The sequence below is a fragment of the Phodopus roborovskii genome, unplaced genomic scaffold, assembly GCF_943737965.1.
Source record: "Phodopus roborovskii unplaced genomic scaffold, PHOROB, whole genome shotgun sequence".
Lineage (NCBI taxonomy): Eukaryota > Metazoa > Chordata > Mammalia > Rodentia > Cricetidae > Phodopus > Phodopus roborovskii.
The window spans coordinates 16,501,103-16,522,203 of record NW_026125444.1 but is presented as its reverse complement, the minus strand read 5'-3'; the positions used below and the strand labels follow the sequence as shown (position 1 = coordinate 16,522,203).

Below are 21,101 nucleotides of genomic sequence, written 5' to 3'. Positions count from 1 at the left end.
TTCTGCCTCTGATCTATTTCTTCTTTTCCTCACCAAGAGAAAAATACTTTTTGCCTCTTCTGAAGTCTCAGCCAGCTAGTTCCTGTCACTCTGTGAGATAACACATCCCCTAGTGGTTCCCTGAACCTGTCATCACTGCTCAGACTCTTGCCTCTTCTCTGTATTCTACCTGCTTTTCCAGAACCAATCATTTACTCTCCTCACCATGCTCTGATTGTTCCCTCTGACTTTTCAGCCTATTGTATCCACTGTCACCCTGATGTCTTCTCTCCCTCTTCCTGTTCTGCTAACATAGACTTTCAAGCTTCTATCTAGCCACCAACAGGGCTCCATTAAGGAAACGCCTGCATCTGTGACCATGGGCCCCTCTAATTCACAGCATGCACGTGTCCTAGTCTTCACTCCCTACTTGGTCTGCCTGTATCACCACACTTGTGCTCAGTATTTAAGATCCTTTCTTACACAAGGTCCACGCTCCACCCTCCTCTTCGTAACTGTTTTCCTTTAGATCAAACTGCCCAAAACATAATCTGAGCCTAGACACACTAACTTTCTTCCAGGATGTTGCTCTCTGGCAGAACAAGTTTGGTCTTACGTTGCTTTCTTGTAATTTATATAATGCCTTGCTGGGTTTAATGCCCCACACACATCGATTTGCCATTTTCACTGGTGAGGCACTGTTTGCCAGTGCCTGTCTGCAGGCCAGCCATACCTCTTTCCTTTTGGATACTTTTAAATAGCTGAAGCACAGATTCAGTGGGCACTGCGAAATGCCTGTTCTGCATTGGTTCCCAGCTGTACCTCTGCCATTTGCAAGTATTTTGCTGCTGACATAATGGACTCAGTCTAGAGTAGAGGTTGCCTGTCAGTGTTATCCATGCAGGTCTGACTTCCCTATTTAGTTTAGGTCACTTTGGGCATTTGCCTCTGCTCTCCTCTGCCTCTCATGCGTGGCCTCGATACCACTCACCCTGTCTTCATGACTCGTCTGCTTTGATCTGAAAGCCTTCTGTTTCTGTTGGGAAACTGCATTCTCTCTCCCCCTGCACAAGGTTGTCCCACTCTGACCTCTCAAGAGTTTTCAAGCCATTGTCTCCAGGTTTCAGTGTCTCCCTTCACTCTGTCTTCATCAGCTCTGATGTGATTGGTCCCACATATCACTTTTGCATAGCAGCCAAATCTAGTGACCGGGCTCTATTTAACCCTTGCATGTCCCTCATCTTCTGTTTCTTTTCTTGTCTTTAGAGAGCCTCTACTTCATTGCAGTTTCCAGGCACTTTTCCTGTGCCGTCTGCCATCAAGCTGGTGAATGAGAGGTCTGCCCCACTGACATCATCTCACTGTTCCAGGAGTGTCAGGCTGTGTCTATCGACTGCGAAATCCATCTGCTCTCTGAGTTCACGCCTACAACCACTTTGACTCCACCCTTGCCTTTCCTGGCGTTGCCCTTTGTTGGACACCCCTGGCCTAGAATATTTCTGAGGTGCTGCTCCCTCTAGCCTCACCGCCCTCGGCCTCTTTCGTCTTTGCTTTCGGATGCCCTGCTCGTTCTCTTCCACCATTCACACTTAGAGGGAAACATCTCTACTTCATGTTCACGCCCTCTCGCTTCCCTGCTCTCCCTAATCTCCTGGTTTAGCAGCCCTCTCCTCTCAGTTGCGAGGACTTCCTCCTGCCTTCCCTTCCCTGGGGTACCGCTAACCACAGTTTTATCTGGCATTGGAGATCAAGCCTAGGACTTCTTGCATGCTAGACAAGTCCTCTACCAACTAAGCTACGTTCCTAGGCTCTCCTTGTTCTTCTTGCCTAATGCATGACATCACCACTGTTAGATCTTATTCCCCATGCCATTTGTAAGCCCCTTCCCCACCCTTGAATTTCCAAGACTCAGTTAACCATTTCATCTGTGGTGCCTGTGTGTTATCCATTAAAGTACTGATAATCCTTTTCTGAACTGTCCATCTAACTCTGTAGGGATCCCAAGAGTGTACTTCCCTCTTTACCTTACCCTGTCCCACCACATTTTGACATCTTTGCTTCATACTGCCCCAGATGCACGTCCCTTTCCCCGTGTAATAAGTCTTCACATCCCTGTGGCCAGGACTGTGAGTTCTCACTTCATGGAAACCTGTCAAGAATCCTTTCATGCACTTCCTAACATCCCAAAACTGTGTTTCCCTTGTCTCTGCTCCCCGACTGTGCTGCTATCCCCATACACTTTTGTCTTCTACCCTTACTCCTACACCCTTTTAACCCCTTCCCTACACAGCCCTAACACAGCCCTCTGCATGGACACTCCAGTCCCTGACTATAATGACTACTACAGCTGCCCTCTCCTCCCAGAACTCATCTCTTTCCTTTAGCTCCCATTAACTACTGGTTCCATTTTTCTCTGTCTCTGCCTCCCCATGAACAGCCAGCCACATACACACCCCATCACCGCCATGCATCATCCATCTCTGTCACGTCAGTCCTCAGCAGGAACCACAGTGTGGGCACTGCACTCCCTGCCCCTGACAGGAAACCCTCACAGGCTCTCATCCTTCTCACACCTTCCTTCTGCACTGCATCAGATAGATGCCACTGTCACCCCTGCACTGACAGGACCGTCTCTCCAAGTCTGACAGTCATGACTCTGATGCGTCCATCTGCCTGGACTCACAGGCTCCACCCGCTCACCCTTCCTTCTCTGTAGCCATCTCCGTTCCCCCCTCCACCAGTGATTCCCACCCAGGGGTGCATGGCCCCCCAGTAGCCTATCAGAACCTTCTTCCGGGTGGTGTTACTGTTGTGAGCAGATCCCTGCTCTGCCTCTGATGTTCTGATAGGCCACGTGGGGGCCATGCCCCACCCGCCCCTCGGGTGGAATCCCCCCATCCCACCCCCCACCCCTGGTTGAGAATCACTGCTGTGGAGGCCTCCCTGCTGCCTGGCCTTTGCTGTCCCATTCTGTGTCCCCAGCTTTCTGGTGCTGACCATTAGATGTCCTGACTCAGTCATCTCAGTGCTTCCTTCCCCGTTTCACATGGACAGGACACTCTCCACTCAGAATTACTTCCTTCCCTTGTGTTAATTCCTTCACACTGATAAAGTACCTAACCCCAATCTGTATGAATGAGCCATTTTCTTTTTCAAACACATCCCTCTTCACCCTAGTCACCCCTAACCAAATATGGTCCGACATTTTGATGGTACCCCAATCACATTATTCTGTCTGCTTATCATTATCCTTTTTATTTCCCCTATTCTTTTGCAGTTATAAGCAGTGAGCCCTAAAGAACCATCTGGTATTTTTGTCTATTATTACTTCCTACAAGCATTCCTGACCCTCATCTCTCCTCTCCCTCCCACCTGGGGCTACTCTTTCTCCTTTGGGTAGATCCCATCTTTCCCAGCAGGTGTCCATCTGTTCATTTCAACACTAGACATGGAATTGCTTTCTAGCTCAAAATAGCAGAATTATTTTCTCAGTACCTGGCACTTGGCTCGTGTCCCCACCCAAATCCCATCCCAGTCCTCCCGCCCCCAGTCCCTCCCCACCTACCCCACCCCTCCCCACCCCACTACTCCCAACCCTGCCCTCCCCACCTACCCAAGTAAGCCCCATCCCTTACCCCTTCCCACCCACCCACCCTTCCCCCGCCGGATCCGTAGTAAAGAGCCTGGCCTAAATGTTGCTCCTACAAGAACTCTCTAAGACAATAATTCAGCCATTTCACCTTACTTATATTTTTGACTACCCTTTTCTGTTTTTCCTTCTCCATGCTGAGTCTTACAAACTATTCTGGGCACTCTAGAGTGCCATCATTCTGACCCTGGGACCTCCCATGTATATTTATTCCCTGATTGGTTCCAGTTGTCTCCTTCTGCCTTGCTCTCTGGTGTCCATGCTGCCTGGGTATGTCTTGTGCACTGTCTGTCTGCCATGTACTGCATCATCCTCTTGTAGCAATATATTTCTTGCCACATTTCTTCTCTTTCCTCCCTGGCTGGGGTAACCCTTCTTGTTTCAATGCTGTGGTTCTTATTTTGTTGTTCATCTACCTGGTGTCAGTCACTTTATCACCTCTTTTTCTCCGTAGTATATGGTTCGGTCTTTGCTGGGCTCACATGCTCATATTCCCTCTCCCGGAGTCACTTTCCCTCCTGCAGCCATTCAGTATCACTGGTCTGGATGGTCAATTGGTCCTGCTGCGTATCTAATGTAAAACTGCCTTTGTCTTTTTCACCATCTCATACCAGCTTTATTCCTCTTCTTTCCTTTCCTTCCATCAGAGCACTACCACCAACCCTTCACTTAACTGTTCTTTCCCTGTCTTTCCTGCAGTTCTCTACAAAAGGACTCCCCAAACTGAATACAGCCTTGTCTGTTGCACTTGCTTCTGCACAATTAAAGATTTTCTAGATCACCCATCTCCTTCCATATCCAGCCTGTCCCTACCTTTACAATAGGAATGACACCGTTTTAAAGGCTTCTTTTTGCACAAGCGCCAGTTTCCATTCTGGCCTGCCCTCCACTCAAAATAGGAAGCCTTTCAGTTGAACCCCTACTTTGCACTACTAACATTAAATCTACAACTGCATTAAATCTACAAACCCTGCAGAGTTATCTCCTGTCCCTACACAGTCTCTCTGTTGTACAGCACACCTCTCTCCTTTCAGCCAATCTTGAACAGTGGGAGCACAGGTTCAGAGGTCAACTGCGAAGTGGCTGCTACGCATTGGTACCCAGCTGTGCCTCTACTGTTTGCACACATCCTGTAGCTACACTCTTACTGGACTCTTCATGAGTCCAGTCCCACGTTTCTGAGGCGGCTTAACAGTAGTCTGTGCAGGAGTCTATAAGGTGCACCTCACCTGGTTTCCTCTAATAAAACTCAAGCCACTCTTGTCCCCTTTCTATAAACGCCATCCAGTTCCATTCCACACCTGGGCTTTTGCTTCTGTTCTCCTCTTCTGAAATCTGACATTGGTACTACCAGTCTTATAAATTTGTCCCCTGAGATCTGCAAATGTTCCCTGCGAGGGAACTCTACAGTCTAATTTCTGTTTTTCATTTTCGCCCCTTGACCTTTGCTTAAACTACCACAAATGCAGAAAGTTCATTTCTGAATTGCTTCCTCTTCCATTTCCTCATCAACTCCCCAGACTCAACTGGACTCTCACTTGGCACTTCCCCGTGCCATCCCACCTCCAGTGTGTCTCCACCCTGACTCAGAATGTAACCCTGCATAGTCATCTCCTTATTTCCGCATTCTGTGCTTCCTAGAGATCCTCCAGTCCCTCCCTATATCTAGTGGTATTTCCCCTGCCAGCTCTCAGTCAGTTCATAGACCCAGGAGCTCTGCCCTCCTTGTCTACTGGATGCTTAGCTTTTCCTTAATTGTTGTAGTTATTGCTAACCTGTGTTCCCAGCCAGCTCTGCTGAGTCCTTCTGCTACATCAGTTCATCCAGACCATCCTAGTTGTGCTATTTTGGTGACAATGTTCTCTGCAAAAGATGTCCCCTGTACCTTTTCTTACTCAACAAACCCTTTCTAGGTCATGGCTGTGTCTACAACCTCATTCTCTAGACCTCCTTTACCACCACTTTTCTTTTTGGATTATCGATCCATGTCACAGTCTTTTCTCTCAAGTGACTTCAAATTCTCTTTGCCCATATATGGATGATAGAGTCCCTGGATTCTCTGTCCTTGCAGTCTCAGGAGCCCTCAGGGCCCCTGCTCTTTTCACCCTTCTGGCCTCCATAAAGTAAAACTTCTCACTTCCTCTCCTCTCATTCCTATTGTAGGTTAAATATTTATCCTTCCCCATCTGCCATTCTTTTAGTTCTTCTGATCTGTCAGACACTACTCATTCTGTTTAGTGGGAATTCTTTTCATGGTTTCAACAAATGAAAATATATGCAGTACTCCTTTCATTAGGCAGACTATATACAAAATCCACATGTTCTACCCATCCTGGTCTACAAAATGTGTGTTGTTTCTTACTCCCAACAACCATGGCTCCCTTCCTTACAGTCTCTCAGGTGTTCCTTTTATGAGACAGGAGTCTCATTATGTATGGCAAGGTAACACAATATCCTAACCCTTTAGCATCCTGAGATCTGAGGTTATAGGTATGTGCCACCATACCCAACCTTACACAACTGTTCTTTCAGACCCTTCTGAAACTTCTCTTATAGAACTGCCTTGGATTCTACTACCTGATCCCTAGCCCTGTTGCTTTCTGTCTCCTGACCTCACTCCTGCGCCATACATTGCCTACTCCGGTCTCCCACAGAAGCACCCACCCTCACTCTGACTTTCTGCTGGACTTAGAGCTCTCTTTGTTGGCACGCTAGACCCCAACTCCCCCTCCTGCCTCAGCAACCATCTCCCTCCATGAGCTCCCCTCATGCTAACTCCATTCCCCTCTGTTCTTGTGTCCCCTTGGATAACAAACGGCACATACTCAGTACCCACCTTTCTCAATGCAGAACCACAGTGTGGGCACTGCACTCCCTGCCCCTGACAGGAAACCCTCACAGGCTCTCATCCTTCTCACACCTTCCTTCTGCACTGCATCAGATAGATGCCACTGTCACCCCTGCACTGACAGGACCGTCTCTCCAAGTCTGACAGTCATGACTCTGATGCGTCCATCTGCCTGGACTCACAGGCTCCACCCGCTCACCCTTCCTTCTCTGTAGCCATCTCCGTTTCCCCCCTCCACCAGTGATTCCCACCCAGGGGTGCATGGCCCCCCAGTAGCCTATCAGAACCTTCTTCTGGGTGGTGTTACTGTTGTGAGCAGATCCCTGCTCTGCCTCTGATGTTCTGATAGGCCACGTGGGGGCCATGCCCCGCCCGCCCCTCGGGTGGAATCCCCCCATCCCACCCCCCCCCTGGTTGAGAATCACTGCTGTGGAGGCCTCCTGTGCTGCCTGGCCTTTGCTGTCCCATTCTGTGTCCCCAGCTTTCTGGTGCTGACAATTAGATGTCCTGACTCAGTCATCTCAGTGCTTCCTTCTTGTCATACAGGCCCAACACTCGATAGTTGGAATCACTCCCCTCTTTCTGTTTCTGCTTTCACACACAATGTGCCCGGATCCTAGTTTGTATAAGAGAGCTCTTTAAACAAACACATTCCTCCTCATTCCTTATAATTCCAACCAAATATGACTTTCAGGCATTCTGACAATAGTTTTTACTTGAACCTGGTCCTTATGTTTGCTTATTACCCCTACCCACTTCCGATTCTTTCCTCCTCTTTACAGCATCACCGAGAGTCTAGGCACAACATCACTGTTGTCACGTGTGTCCTATTGGTAAAAATCAGCACTTTACCGTTGCCATCCTTCCCACCCCCTCCCTGCTACAGTTGTTCTCTATCTCAGTAAACTCAGCTTCATCACCGGTGTAAATTTTTGTACCTCAGTACTCAAGGTGGAGTGTTTTAATGGCTGAGCTCAGAACCTGACTCCTGACTTGTACCTTCGCAAACTAACCCTCTCATCTCCCCATGTTCAGCCCCATTATTCTCAACCCTCCCTTGCTCCCCAATCTAGCTAGTCTCCAAATACACGTCACCCTAGCCACCCAACCTTCCTTGCCAGCCACCCATCCCTGACCAGTCTGTAACAGAGAACCTGGCCAAAAGGTGCAGTATCCAAGCACATTCAAGGCTTTAAGGTCACATCTTCCACTCTCCCTTCCCCGTGCCCAGGCTGGAAGGCTGGCTGAGTCCTCCGGATGTCTCCATCCCCCTCCCTTCTTGCTTGCCAGCCTAGAGTTGCCTCGCCTGTCTCCCTCCCAACCTACTCTCGCTCTCCATCTTCCCTGGGTGCCTTTTGTGCCATTTGTCTTCCATAAGTGACTACCGTACTGTGACTACATTTACCATCCTTCTCCCTCTAACCTGTTCCTCGTTTGCCACCTGCATTACAGAATTCATCCTCCTGTTTCTGAGGCTTGTACTTCTCTTAGCTATCCAGTGTCTGCCACTTGTCCCCTCCGCTGCTCTATTCTCCATAGGAGTCTTCCAGACTCACCTTCAGCCTCATTCCACGCTCTCCCTATCACCTTCCCTTCTGCAATCAACAGCTGTCACTCATCTGGGTATTCCATTAATTCTGGCTTCAAGAAACACTTTTTCTACCTTTGCTTCATCATCACAATGACTTGGATTGGGATGGGGAGTCATCTTTCCATTAGAGTCACTGGGTCCCTCAAAAGTCTGCACACTGCTTCCTTTCCTCTGTTGTTTCTAATCACCAGGATCCTTTTCCAAAACCCATTTGTGGCAGTTGCCTTCTCACCATCAGTCCAAGTCACTCGTTTCCTTTTTCTCCTTTGGGCCCACTACATTGTAAAACTAACATTCACTCTGTCTTCATCCTGTTTCTCTTCTTCATCTCTTGTCCTCTGACAAGAGAATAAATAACAACAAAAACCCAGCCCCTGAACTCCTAAGCCTCAAACCCCTAGAGCCTTGCTGTATCCTGTTATTACCTACTTCCTTTACCTTCTCAAGCTAAACCTAAAACCTCATGAAGATAGACTATCATCCCCTGCATCAATGCTCCACTAACCCCCTGATCTCTGCACAACACACCTCTCTCCTTTCAGCCAGTCTTGAACAGTGGAGGCACAGATTTGGTGGTCACTGCGAAGTGGCTGCTACGCATTGGTGTCCAGCTGTGCCTCCACCGTTTGCATGCATCCTTTATCTACCCACTTGCTCAATCTTTCCACTTGAGTCCATCCCCATGCCCCTGAGGTTGCCTTCCAGTGCCATCTGTTCAGGAACTGTCATAAAGTACATGCCGCTTGGGTTCTTCTAATTAAGCCAAGCCCCTTCGACCCCTTTACTTTACGTTTTCCTAAGGGCCCCATTCTGTAAACACTTGGAGTTTGTTTCTCTTCTCTTCTCCTAAGACTTGACATGGATACTCCCATCCTACTAGCTTGTCCCCTGAGATTTTCCAGTGCCCCCATTTCGAGAGCTTTACATTCAGACTTCCTTTTGTACAGTGGCCCATTTACTTTAGCCAAAAATACTGTGCAAGATCTTTCCATGTTCTCCTAGGTTGTCTCCTTCTCTTTCCTATCAACTCCTCTGACCCACCTTGACTTCTGCTGGACACCTTCTATGGTAGCCTCTCTGTGTGCCCTGAACACGAATTTAAATCTTGCTTGGTGTCCCCTATGCCTCTGTCTGCTGTTGTTCTCCAGAGACCCCCATTCTCTACCAGCATCCAGCCTTACTCCTGCCACCTCCCAGCCAATCCATGGGCTCAGGAATCTTTCCCTCACAATCTGCTCAGTTGTTGACCTGTCCTCACTGTTGCCACTATTGTCAGCCTCTTTGTCCCTAGCCAGCGGCACTGAGCCCATCTGCTGTTCAGATTCACCTCTAATACTCTGTGTTTATATTAAAATCAGTGACATACCGGGATCCTTTCCCTCAGCCTTTCCTCACAAATGCACATCAGTGACGAAGGGCCGTGACCACTCCTCCCTCGTTCTGCTTCATCTTGTTCTTTCTCTCATTCTTGCCAAATGGAGTATATCGTAGCTATCATGGGTCTCCCTTGGGTTGAAAACCTTGAGCTTGTTACTTCTGGGCCTAGTAACCATTTCTTCTGTTTTTCTCCCTAGTGCCTAACAAAGTACTATGTTTTGAGCTACTACTGCCTATGAATCCTCTAGCTGATCCAGTAGACATTTTCTTGAGCCTCCCTTTCTAAAGCCTTTGTGGCCGGTGTATCTATCTGTGCATTCACTAAGCTGGAGTCTGAGTACTCTACTCCTATACCTAGGCACTCAAAGTTTGCCTCCTCTTGGCCTGATCTATGGGATCCTCCCAATATCCTACATCCATAGCAGAAGGTGACAGATCACATTGCCTTTCACATTCTTCTACAAACATGCACAGGACAAATGGAACTTCCATTCTCTACGGTGTTTCCGTCCATGCATGCTTTTGTCTTCTGCCCTCATTCTTAACCCCTCACAGGACACCCCATACCCGCACAGGGTGCCCACCCCCAATCTGACTGCTGGTAGGTTGACAGCTCTCATCATGGGCACTCCAGTCCTCATCTCCTTCCCTGAGTTCCCTACCCCTCTCCCTATGGACAGCCAGTCACACACAGTTCACCACACCATCCATCTCTGTCACGTCAGTCCTCAGCAGGAACCACAGTGTGGGCACTGCACTCCCTGCCCCTGACAGGAAACCCTCACAGGCTCTCATCCTTCTCACACCTTCCTTCTGCACTGCATCAGATAGATGCCACTGTCACCCCTGCACTGACAGGACCGTCTCTCCAAGTCTGACAGTCATGACTCTGATGCGTCCATCTGCCTGGACTCACAGGCTCCACCCGCTCACCCTTCCTTCTCTGTAGCCATCTCCGTTCCCCCCTCCACCAGTGATTCCCACCCAGGGGGTGCATGGCCCCCCAGTAGCCTATCAGAACCTTCTTCTGGGTGGTGTTACTGTTGTGAGCAGATCCCTGCTCTGCCTCTGATGTTCTGATAGGCCACGTGGGGGCCATGCCCCGCCCGCCCCTCGGGTGGAATCCCCCCCCCCCCGGGTTGAGAATCACTGCTGTGGAGGCCTCCCCCCTACTCTTTCTCCCGTATGTCAGTATCTTTGATTTCATTCTGGTCTTCTTTGGACTTTCATCTCTTTTCCTTAAACCTCCACTCCTATCTCTATGCAGAGACAAAAGTAGCCCTTGCAGAGCTGACTGCTTTCTTATGCAAATCTCTCATTTCCTGTGAACATGACCCCTTGCTATTGCCCCCCTTCCTACTATACTGAAAGCTGCTCTAGCTTCTTTTCTTTGTAAGATCAGTAGATTCTTCAACTTGTATTAATCATCTTCATCACTCAGAATCTCTAAACCTATGTCCTCAATCCCACCCCCACCTCCAACATTACTACTCTCAATCTGCCCTCCTGGCTAAAGCATTCTGCCTTCACTCTGTGCCTATCCTAAATCCCTATCTTAAATCCACACACCTTTTCCTACTAGATCCCAAGAACCTGGCCAAAATTTACACCCTTGGCAATGGTGTTCACATTTTTTGTCTGGCATTTATTTTACATCCCTTTTCTGTTCTTTTCTCCCTCCCTCCATCTCCCTCTCCTCTCTCTTTCTCTTTCTCGCCCCCTCTTGTGCCCCCCTCCCCCACCTTGTGTATGATATGCTTGCCTTCATTGTAACCTTGGGACCACCTCCTCCTCCTTGGTCCAGCCTGCCTCTAGGTGCTGTTTGTCCAACTTAGCGCCTGCTCATCTCCGTCTGTCTCCTCATCAGAGATCTCCCCACATCTGTCCTTGCAGCCTTCCTTCTCTTTCTTAGCCTGCCTCTTACCTAGACCATACTTCCCTGACCTACTTCTTTGTATTCACTCCTTATTCTTCATAAGGATCAACTCACTTCTTTAACCCGTTCTCACTGCTCAGCCTCTTTTCCTCTTCTCCTTATCCTACTTTTCTTCAGGGACTTTGCCTGCCTGTTTTTACCATTGAGTCCAACCTTTTGGTTCCCCCCCCCCCCCCCGAGTAGTTTTTGCCCACAACTCCCCTTCTAGCCTTTCTTCCCATCCCATGAAACAAATTCTCACAAAACTCTCCTTTTTTTTTTTCTCCTTTCTTCCCATCATTTCCATGTCCCCCTAAAAGAACCTCCATTGATCATAGGCTGTCCGATTTCACGTGTTTCTCCTTTCTACCCTCACACACCCATTTTCAGATTTTAAGACCCTCTTCTTAAGGGATTTCTATTTTCCATCCTGTTGTTCCTTGTCATCTTGCCCTTTGGATCAGCTGAGCCAGAATAGAAGCCCCATGCAGCCCCAAAGCCCTCCACTCCTAGAGCCTGGTTTCCAGCTCTGCCATTTGTCTGCCTTCTTTACCTCAAATCCTAAACCCACAATGCCCAAAGGGTTCCAATGTCAACTTCCTACCCCATCTTGCCTTCTATATCAGCCAATAAAGACTTCCAATCACCCTGGAAAGGGGAAGAATGGATTACGTTAACCCTACATAATGTCTTCCAGCACTGATCAGCAGATGCTCCTCCACTGTTTACAAGCTTTCTACCCACACTCTAGACTTGGTGTCCATGGTCCAGCTCCATGTTCCTGAGATTACCTTCTTAGTTTTACTCAGTTAGTTCTTACTGCATTAGACATAGATGTTTCCTCCCTTCGGGGCTTCCCCTCAAAGCTGTTATCATTTCACCATGCCTTTCATTAATTTGGTAGTCCTAGAGTTTTCTAGGTGCCTTCCCAATCTGCTTCCTGCTCTGGCTGGTTTACCAAACTCTCTTCCTCCCAGGCTTGGTCCACCTGACTCACTCTTGTCTCCCATCGTGTGTGGTGTGGTGCAGTGCCTTTCCCTGAGCTCCCTGTACTCTCTGCTCTCCTAGCTGTTTGCTCTTTCTACTTCTTCTTCCCATTCTGACCCAGCCCTTCTTCCAAGCTCTGATGAGTTTCCAAACTCCTCATCTCCTCTCCCCTTTCCTGGACCCAACAGATCCTTTCTCTTGCTGTAGTCTCTTCTGCTCTGTATCACACCTTCAATGTCCAAAGCTCCTTCCGGTGCCCTCTGTGCTGCTGTGGTGTATTCTGTGGACCTCTGAATCTGACCCCGCTTGACCTGTCCTCCACACCCACTGCTCCATCACATTTGGTCCTCTTGGCATCAGACTGACTGTCTCAAGTCTGCACACAGCCATCTCTGCCAGCCTCATCCATCTCTGTCACCTCAGTCCTCAGCAGGAACCACAGTGTGGGCACTGCACTCCCTGCCCCTGACAGGAAACCCTCACAGGCTCTCATCCTTCTCACACCTTCCTTCTGCACTGCATCAGATAGATGCCACTGTCACCCCTGCACTGACAGGACCGTCTCTCCAAGTCTGACAGTCATGACTCTGATGCGTCCATCTGCCTGGACTCACAGGCTCCACCCGCTCACCCTTCCTTCTCTGTAGCCATCTCCGTTCCCCCCTCCACCAGTGATTCCCACCCAGGGGTGCATGGCCCCCCAGTAGCCTATCAGAACCTTCTTCTGGATGGTGTTACTGTTGTGAGCAGATCCCTGCTCTGCCTCTGATGTTCTGATAGGCCACGTGGGGGCCATGCCCCGCCCGCCCCTCGGGTGGAATCCCCCCATCCCACCCCCCCCCCCCGGTTGAGAATCACTGCTGTGGAGGCCTCCTGTGCTGCCTGGCCTTTGCTGTCCCATTCTGTGTCCCCAGCTTTCTGGTGCTGACCATTAGATGTCCTGACTCAGTCATCTCAGTGCTTCCTTCCCCATTTCACATGGACAGGACACTCTCCACTCAGAATTACTTCCTTCCCTTCCCTGTTTATTCTTCTTTGTTTTTGTTTTTGTTTGTTTTTTTGAGACAGGGTTTTTCTGTGGCATTGGAGCCTGTCCTGGAACTAGCTCTTGTAGACCAGGCTGGCCTGGAACTCACAAGAGATCCGCCTATGTCTGCTTCCCGAGCGCTGGGATTGAAGATGTGTGCCACCACCGCCCGGCCCCCTGTTCATTCTGTGACATACAATATGTTCCGACCACAGCCTGCACTATATGATTGATATTTTATCTCCTCGTTTCCACTCTCTTTTCTCTTTAAAGTTATTCTTTTAGAGGACCAGTATTTGTTTCTTCCTTTTCTTTTTATATTTACCTCCCTCGCATCTCCTCTGTCACTGTTTTCTAACGTTTCTCTGGTGTCACCAACCGTGCATTCTAGGGATGGATATGTTCTTTCACCTGTGTTCTCTGGGCTCTTTCCCCAGCTTAATTCAGTTTCCTTGTGCATTTCGTAACTTAAATATACTGCAAAGTCCTTCCATCTGCCGTACATGATAGCCATCCCACTTACTTCCTCATCCATTCTTTCCCTTCAGGGTGTTAGGGTTCTTTAGTTCTCTAGTCCTTCTCTTGGCTGACACCCTTGTTCTACTGGCCTTATCTTGTTGTTTGTTGCTAGCCTCACTCTTCACATTTACTCAAAGTTATCAAACCCATAGGGTACTTAGCTTCCACCTGCCTTCTATTCCTTTTGATGTAATTACAGTATCAAGACATTTCCCCAACGTGTCATCTTCACATGGCCTTTCCCAAGTAAAACTAAGTTCTTTCACCTTACTTGTTCATCTCTTTACTTTTCCCGATACTCCCTGGGGTAGGAGACAGCTACTTCCTCATTCGTATGCACATCCATCACTCAGTCTGTTTCCATAGCTCTGCTCTTCTGTACTGTGCTCCGTTGTCCTGGCTCTCTGTTCCATCCTTAGTGAGACCCCCGCCACTTGCTTTGTTTCACGTCTACACAACCTAATTCTTAACTCTTCTGTCAACTGCGCCTTTGTGCACTTCCTAACCCTTACCCCGTCCTCCCAAGTTCTGCCTTTAGTTATCACTTCACCTCTTTCCCTTTCTTCCTTTAATAACTTCCTCCCAACACCACATTCTTCCTGACTCAGCTGCTTTGTAAATACCAACAACTATCATTAACACCCCCTCCCCCGTCACACACACTTTTCATAGTAAACACACTGCATTTTGAGTTTTAAAACACCTCCCACCACCTCCCTTTTGGGGGGGAAAAAGCACATTTTCACAATCATCATTAAAATGCTTATGACAATTTTAAGAATGTTTTACAATATAAACTGTGTTTAAGAACAGGTGTCTAATTATTTTAAATGCAGTTTTCAATAGGAGACATATTTTATGTGGTACAAAATGATCCCATACTATAGGATGAAACAATGATATTTTTAACATAAGTAACAAGTTGTTATACTTTACATATTAAATACATACAATATAAATAAATATTTGAAAATGTTTACTTACCAACTGATGAGTTTCTTATCCCACCCATATTATTGGGAAGATGACAGGACTATTTCACAGCATTTTTTTTTCGGTCCTTGTTTATAGGTAATGAGTCTACTGATAAGTACTATGGCCATTAAAAAAAAAAAACAAAAACAAACAAACAAAAAAAAAAAAAACTATGCTACCCCAAGCAGGATTATGTACAAGGGAATCATTAGCATTAGCATCTGAGTGTAACTCACTGGTACCAGGCTTCCTAAGTACATAGTAGTGTGTGTGTGTGTGTGTGTGTGTGTGTGTGTGTGTGTGTGTGTGTGTCATACTAACTGTTCTTGGACTGTGTGCTACAGAGCTAATAATACTTGCGTTCCTCTTTCTGGACTGTCCTATTTGACACTCTGAGCCTCAGTTCATGTGTGTCATCTCTATTCAGGTACACATACCCCCATATATGTTTTCCTGATTGTATCACTTTCCTTGCCTTCAGCTGGTTCTACAAGATTCCTTAAGAATATCCTAGCCAATCCAGTCTCCATCCTTCCTCCCCCACCATACCTCAAACATTGCGCATGCCTCATCTGACCTGCTGGGTCCTCCTGGGTTTCTCATTCAGTAGGTCTGACTTTATACTTGTGATGCATTTAAGAAGCACTGCTCTTGTCTTTCCTTCCAAGCCCTTTAGTTAAAAACTCCACACTGGGGCATCAAGAGCAAGTTTACTCCAACTCCTTCCTGTTCCTTTCCGTACACTACCATTGTGATCAGAGTTTAGTTCTGGAGATTTCTATGGCTCTGTGATCTCTTTCATTACCATACCACCTCAGAATCAGCCTACATAGCTTGTACTCCTGTGTCTTAATTACATGTGTGCTCGTCCCCCATCTCTCCTTGGAAATAAAAATGAACTTTTACTTTTGAGTTGAATTCCCATCATAATCTTTAGCCACTCTCTTCCAGTAGTATTCATCCTTTCTATAGACAAACTACCCAGAGACCTCTCCTGGTGCCATTTTACCTCAGTTCATCCTAGTATATCTCTTCCTGGTCCTTTGAATTAGAACTCCCACCAAAGCCTCTCTGATTTAATGCCTTATTCTTCTCCCTGACCATGCACTGCCAGTTTTTAAATCTGACTTTTTAAGATCCAGCACCTAGCCTGAGACCCACATTCTTTCAGTCTTACAGATTCTACTCTGGGAAATACCATTGCCTATTTGCCCATGCCTCTCCTACTGTTAACTGTCCTTCAGATAACTCCCAGTTTACAGTGCCCGTCTCTCCTCCTCCTCAATCATGCTGTTCACTACAATTGTGGTATAGTCTAGACTTTCAGAGGGCTCCTAAAATTGGCCATAGCTCAGAGCCATCCCTTTTATACTGCTCAATCCTTAAGTCTGTTGGTCATATTGGTTGCTTCAGATGCCATTCAAGGAAAGAATACCAGATGATAACACTGTTTCATAGCCTAGCATAACACACATTTCACTCCTACAAATTCAACTTTGTCATTGTCATTGTTTTTTAGCGTTCCTCATTTTGGCCCTCTGTAATGCCCTTCCCTACCCACTCCTTGTACTCACTCTGTCCTTCCACCCAAAATGCTTCTTCCTTTTTTCCTTTTTAGATTCCAATTTCGGTCTCCTCTGTGATGCTTTCATAGAGGTTCCCTAAGTATCATGCCAACCAGAGCCAGCCAAGCCCCAAAATCATATCAGCAATTTTAATGCATACTGTGCCATAATCAGCATATGTCATCTAACTATCTGTCATCCTTTCCACTTCCACACCACTGTAGTCAACATGGATGCAGAATTCCTCAGATGGATTTGCCTCCTCATAATCTTCATTCATTTGCCATCTCATAACAATAATCTATTCTCAGGACAAGCTACCTGCCCACACCCTCCACTAAGCAACCCTGTTATCTCTGTCATCAGTCATTTCTATCAGCACTCTGGCATCTTAATCCTGACAGACTTTCCCTTCCTTTACAACCAAATCCTCCAGTTTCCTTCCAACCCTTCCTGTTCAGGCCCTTCTTCGTCACTATGGTCTCTATGCCCAGATGTGACCAGTTAGGTTTACATTGAGCTCTGACAGCACTTTCCATTGAGACCTTTATTCTACACTTTTGCTACTAGTTGGCCCTCTGACATGTTTTCCTTCCCTTTGCTTCCAATCTACCTTTTCATTTTCATTCCTTCCTGATTTGGGGCCCAAGGATATAGTCTTAGCTTTCCTTTTCTGTCTGTCATTCCGTAGTGCTGGCTCTTACATTTGAGGTTAACTTTAATGTTGATATTCTATACTGTTGTTCCTCCTTTGACCTAGAAAAAGCCTTAATTTTCAGCATCCTTCCTGTTCTGTGTGTAGCATTCCTATGGATTCAGCACCATCTGCTAGGTAAACATCCATCCCTACCACTCACTTTTTCTTTTTTACACATTCACTGTGTAACCCTTTCACCGCCTCAGTTTTCTGTGTACTATATTGCATCTGTTCTCAGCTCAGTCTAACCCTAAGTGAGTCATTATAGGTGGCCTATCCCAGATCCATTCCTTTAACCCTCTTTTTTTGCTCTCTGGGCACATCCTTTGCTTCAACTATTTAAGAATCTCTTCAGATCTATATCTGGTCTTTATTTTGCCACAGTCTTCCCCCCCAGTGATTAACATCTCCAACTTTCCACCCTGACATGTGCTTACTACTCTGCTCAGCCCAGCCGCACATCCCTCTCCCTATTTAGCTTTCAGCATTGATCTTTCTCCCCCCCCCCCCAATTCTTATTGCCTTGCCATTTCACTCTCATTTTTAGCAAATCCTTACAAAATATGCTCCATTTTTTAAACCTCTTTAACAGAGGTCTTCGGGTTTTCTTTTCTTTGTTTCTTTTGCTTTTTGCTTTTCCTATTTGATGAAGCTTGCTCTTGTCCTGGAAGGGCCCCTCTGACCTCCTGTCTTGTCTCCCAATGTCTGTCTCTTCTCTGACTTCACTGATGGATTCCTACCATTGGCTATTAATGCAACTCTTGGCTGGTTCCCTGCAAGTCCTCATTGTATCAACCACAAAAATGTAATCCATGCATTCTTCCTCAACCCATTCCTACATGTTGCATCCTCAGAACTTTTAAATGCCTTTTGTCTTGTCTTCTACATAAAAAACAAACCAATCTGCTCCAGTCTGTGTCTACTCTACCGTTCATTTGTTCTCTAATTTATCCCCAGGCTCTTAACCCTGCAACTGCATATAGCACTCTATTAAAATTTATACTAAAGGATCTATGGCATTGAATTATAATATCATCGATAGATTAATCATATATATATAGTCACATTAATTTAACTTGTAGATAGCTTTGGGGACAAAGGTCATGTCTAACCACATTGCCTTATTCCTTTACTTAAATGTCAGTGGGCTGGAAAGATGGATGGATGGATGAATGGATGGATGGATGGATGGATGGATGGATGGATGGATGGATACTGACCAAGTACCTCTTAATGCCCATACTATCATACATTTGAGTCTTTCTTCTCTTGCTCATACGCCCAAATAGCTTTCTAGTGCTCCAATTTCTAGTTATTCTGTACACATATAACAGCCTTTTCCAGATCCCTGATTAGACCATAGGCTCCTTTCCTTCATCCATGATGGCAAAATTCTCTCTTTCAAACTGGAAAACCCTGTCTTCATCAAAACTTCACTTTCCAAAATTCTGTCAGTTTTTTTACTATTCATTTCTTATGTTATTCTTAGTCATCTGAAACATACAGTGCTTATTGCTTTCCCATTTTGAAATAGACTTTACCAATAGTAAAGCCTCGCTTTCATGTACTCACTGATGGTTGAAAGTTGATTTAAGAGTAGTTTATTGTGGTGTTCTGTAGATCAAGTAAGTCCACTATCTAAAGACAACATTGAGACCCTGTTCTTGGTTGGTTTTAATCTGATGATCTGTGTGTTTTGCTGTGTTTTTGCTTTGAGTCCTAGAGCATCAAGTGGTTCTGTTACTTTTCAAAATATTGACCCTTTTGACCAGCATGACAGAAAGTCCCCTCAAAATAATCTCCCCCCTGTTTTCACATCAACACAGAAACAGTGTGCTCAGGTCATCTCTTCTGTGCATTCTTCTAGTCTACAGCACAGAAATGTTTCCAAAGCAATACTTTGTGAACTGACAAACTGGCTGCCTTGCAAGCTGCTACCTTAGAACAGGGTATGCATCTGTTAACACTTGGAATGTGGAGCACAATGCTAAGCACAGGTGGTACTTGCTCAGTGATGATGGGAATGTGCTTTTCCTACCCACTCATGTGGATTTGTCTGCTCTTCCCTCCAGTTGCTGGCACCTTTAGCTGCACCTTGAAGTTTACAGTCCGGGATTGTGACCCTAACACTGGGGTCCCAGATGAAGATGGATATGATGATGAATATGTGGTGAGTCTTCCCTGCAGACTCTGCACCTTTTCAATGCTCACAAGAGCATTTTCTAGAAACAGCTCACGAAGCTCGTGGGACCTAGACTAAACTCTGGCGTGGAGTTGTATCATGCCAGAGAGAATTTAAAGGGGGTGCTTTATAACTAGAGCAAGGGAATTTACCTTTATTCTCTTTTAATGGGAATGACTAAGCTAATTGCATCATTTTTAATGTAATTGAATTTATTTATAAAGTAGGTTTTGGTTTTATGTCCAAAACTTTATCTTTGGTTGGTTGTAATATCAGCAAGTCATAGACTGAAAACCTTTGATAAAAAAAAAAAAGACAGAAAGTGGCCTCAACTAGGGGACTAAATGTGACAGTATGACTGCTATGCACCAAAGGGCCACTTGGCTCTTGCCAGATTTTTCTTGCCCCTCTGTACTAGACCCTGTATAACATCAGGCTTATCCAGACCACATTAGTGAGGAAGGTCTTCCTTCAGGCCCTTTGCACGGTGAGTGGTTGTTGTAGATTCAAAGGTTTTTTTATTTACTGACCCCTGCTTATTGCCCACTAGCTGGAAGATCTTGAAGTGACTGTGTCTGACCACATTCAGAAAGTACTAAAGCCTAGCTTTGCTGCCGCCTGGGAAGAGGTGGGAGATGCCTTTGAGAAAGAAGAAACCTTTGCTCTTAGCTCTACAAAAACCCTTGAAGGTGAGAAGAGCTTTGCTGCCTGGGGCTAGTATAAAACCCAGGAGGCATACGTGCAACTCCAAAGGAATTCCTTTCTGTTGAGTATGTTTTAAGTAATTTACTCAAAACCAGTACCTGTCTTCATTCTCTAACCAAATCAGCCATTTTCTAGACTGGTAGCTTCTCTCCACATTGTCTACAACTCTGTGCACCTGCAACTCCTAGGACATACTAGAGCAGAGGCAGAGTCAGACCCTCATGTTTAACTTTCCTAATACTGTTACATCAACTTTCTCAACAGAGGCTGTCAACAACATCATCACATTTCTGGGCATGCAGCCATGTGAGAGATCAGACAAAGTACCTGAGAATAAGAATTCCCATTCCCTTTATCTGGCAGGTAAGAGATCCCCACCAAACATACAGAATTTAAAGGGATGTGGACAGGCACTCTCTATTGTCTCCTTATGTAACAATCTGAGACCTAATAAAAATGAATAATTAATTCTTCAGGTTCCCCTTAGGTTTTTCTTTCGGAGGTACGTCTGACCTAAAGTACTTTAGTCTCTAACAAATGCCAGCATCAATCCCTGAGTACACTAAGTCAGTGATACCCAATACCTTCCATGTACCTGGTTTTCATATGAACATTTAAAAATTAGGATTGTATATAGGACTTATTTCCTGTAAATTTCTATAAAGGTAAAACTAAAATAATAGAAAGGAGGTTCAGGCAAAACATGATAAATTCCATTAGTCAGAGCTTATTTGAAGTTCTTAATATTCTTTTCCTAACTTTTTTCTCTCAGGTGTTTACAGAGGTGGCTATGATTTATTGGTGCGATCAAGGCTAGCCTTAGCAGATGGAGTGACCATGCAGGTGACTGTGAGAAGCAAGGAGAGAACGCCTGTGGATGTGGTCTTGGCTTCTGTGGGATAAGGTCTTGCTGGGAAGGTGATGTGGCTATGCTCACCCTATTGGTGATTTTTGGGCTAGTGGCATGGATTTCTCAGAATTACACTTATCCAGTGTTTGGCCCTGAGCCAGCAGATCAAGCAAATGTTTGTCTTTTGTGCATGGATTTTAGTGTGTTTCTTCCCTTCTCATTGTCTTACTTGTTC

At 46.1% G+C, this 21,101-nt stretch overlaps 1 protein-coding gene across 2 annotated transcripts in view; it reads left to right on the top strand.

Annotated features, from left to right (window-relative positions):
• Window positions 1-21,040, top strand: part of Copg2 (COPI coat complex subunit gamma 2) — a 106,726-nt gene extending 85,686 nt beyond the window's left edge. For both annotated transcript variants that reach the window (XM_051175856.1, XM_051175855.1), the window contains 4 exons: window positions 19,202-19,299; window positions 19,862-20,000; window positions 20,281-20,379; window positions 20,789-21,040. In XM_051175856.1, the coding sequence (XP_051031813.1) occupies window positions 19,202-19,299; window positions 19,862-20,000; window positions 20,281-20,379; window positions 20,789-20,919 (467 nt within the window). In that variant the 3' untranslated portion in view covers window positions 20,920-21,040. The remainder of the gene's footprint in view (window positions 1-19,201; window positions 19,300-19,861; window positions 20,001-20,280; window positions 20,380-20,788) is intronic.
• The last annotated feature ends 61 nt before the right edge of the window (window positions 21,041-21,101 follow it).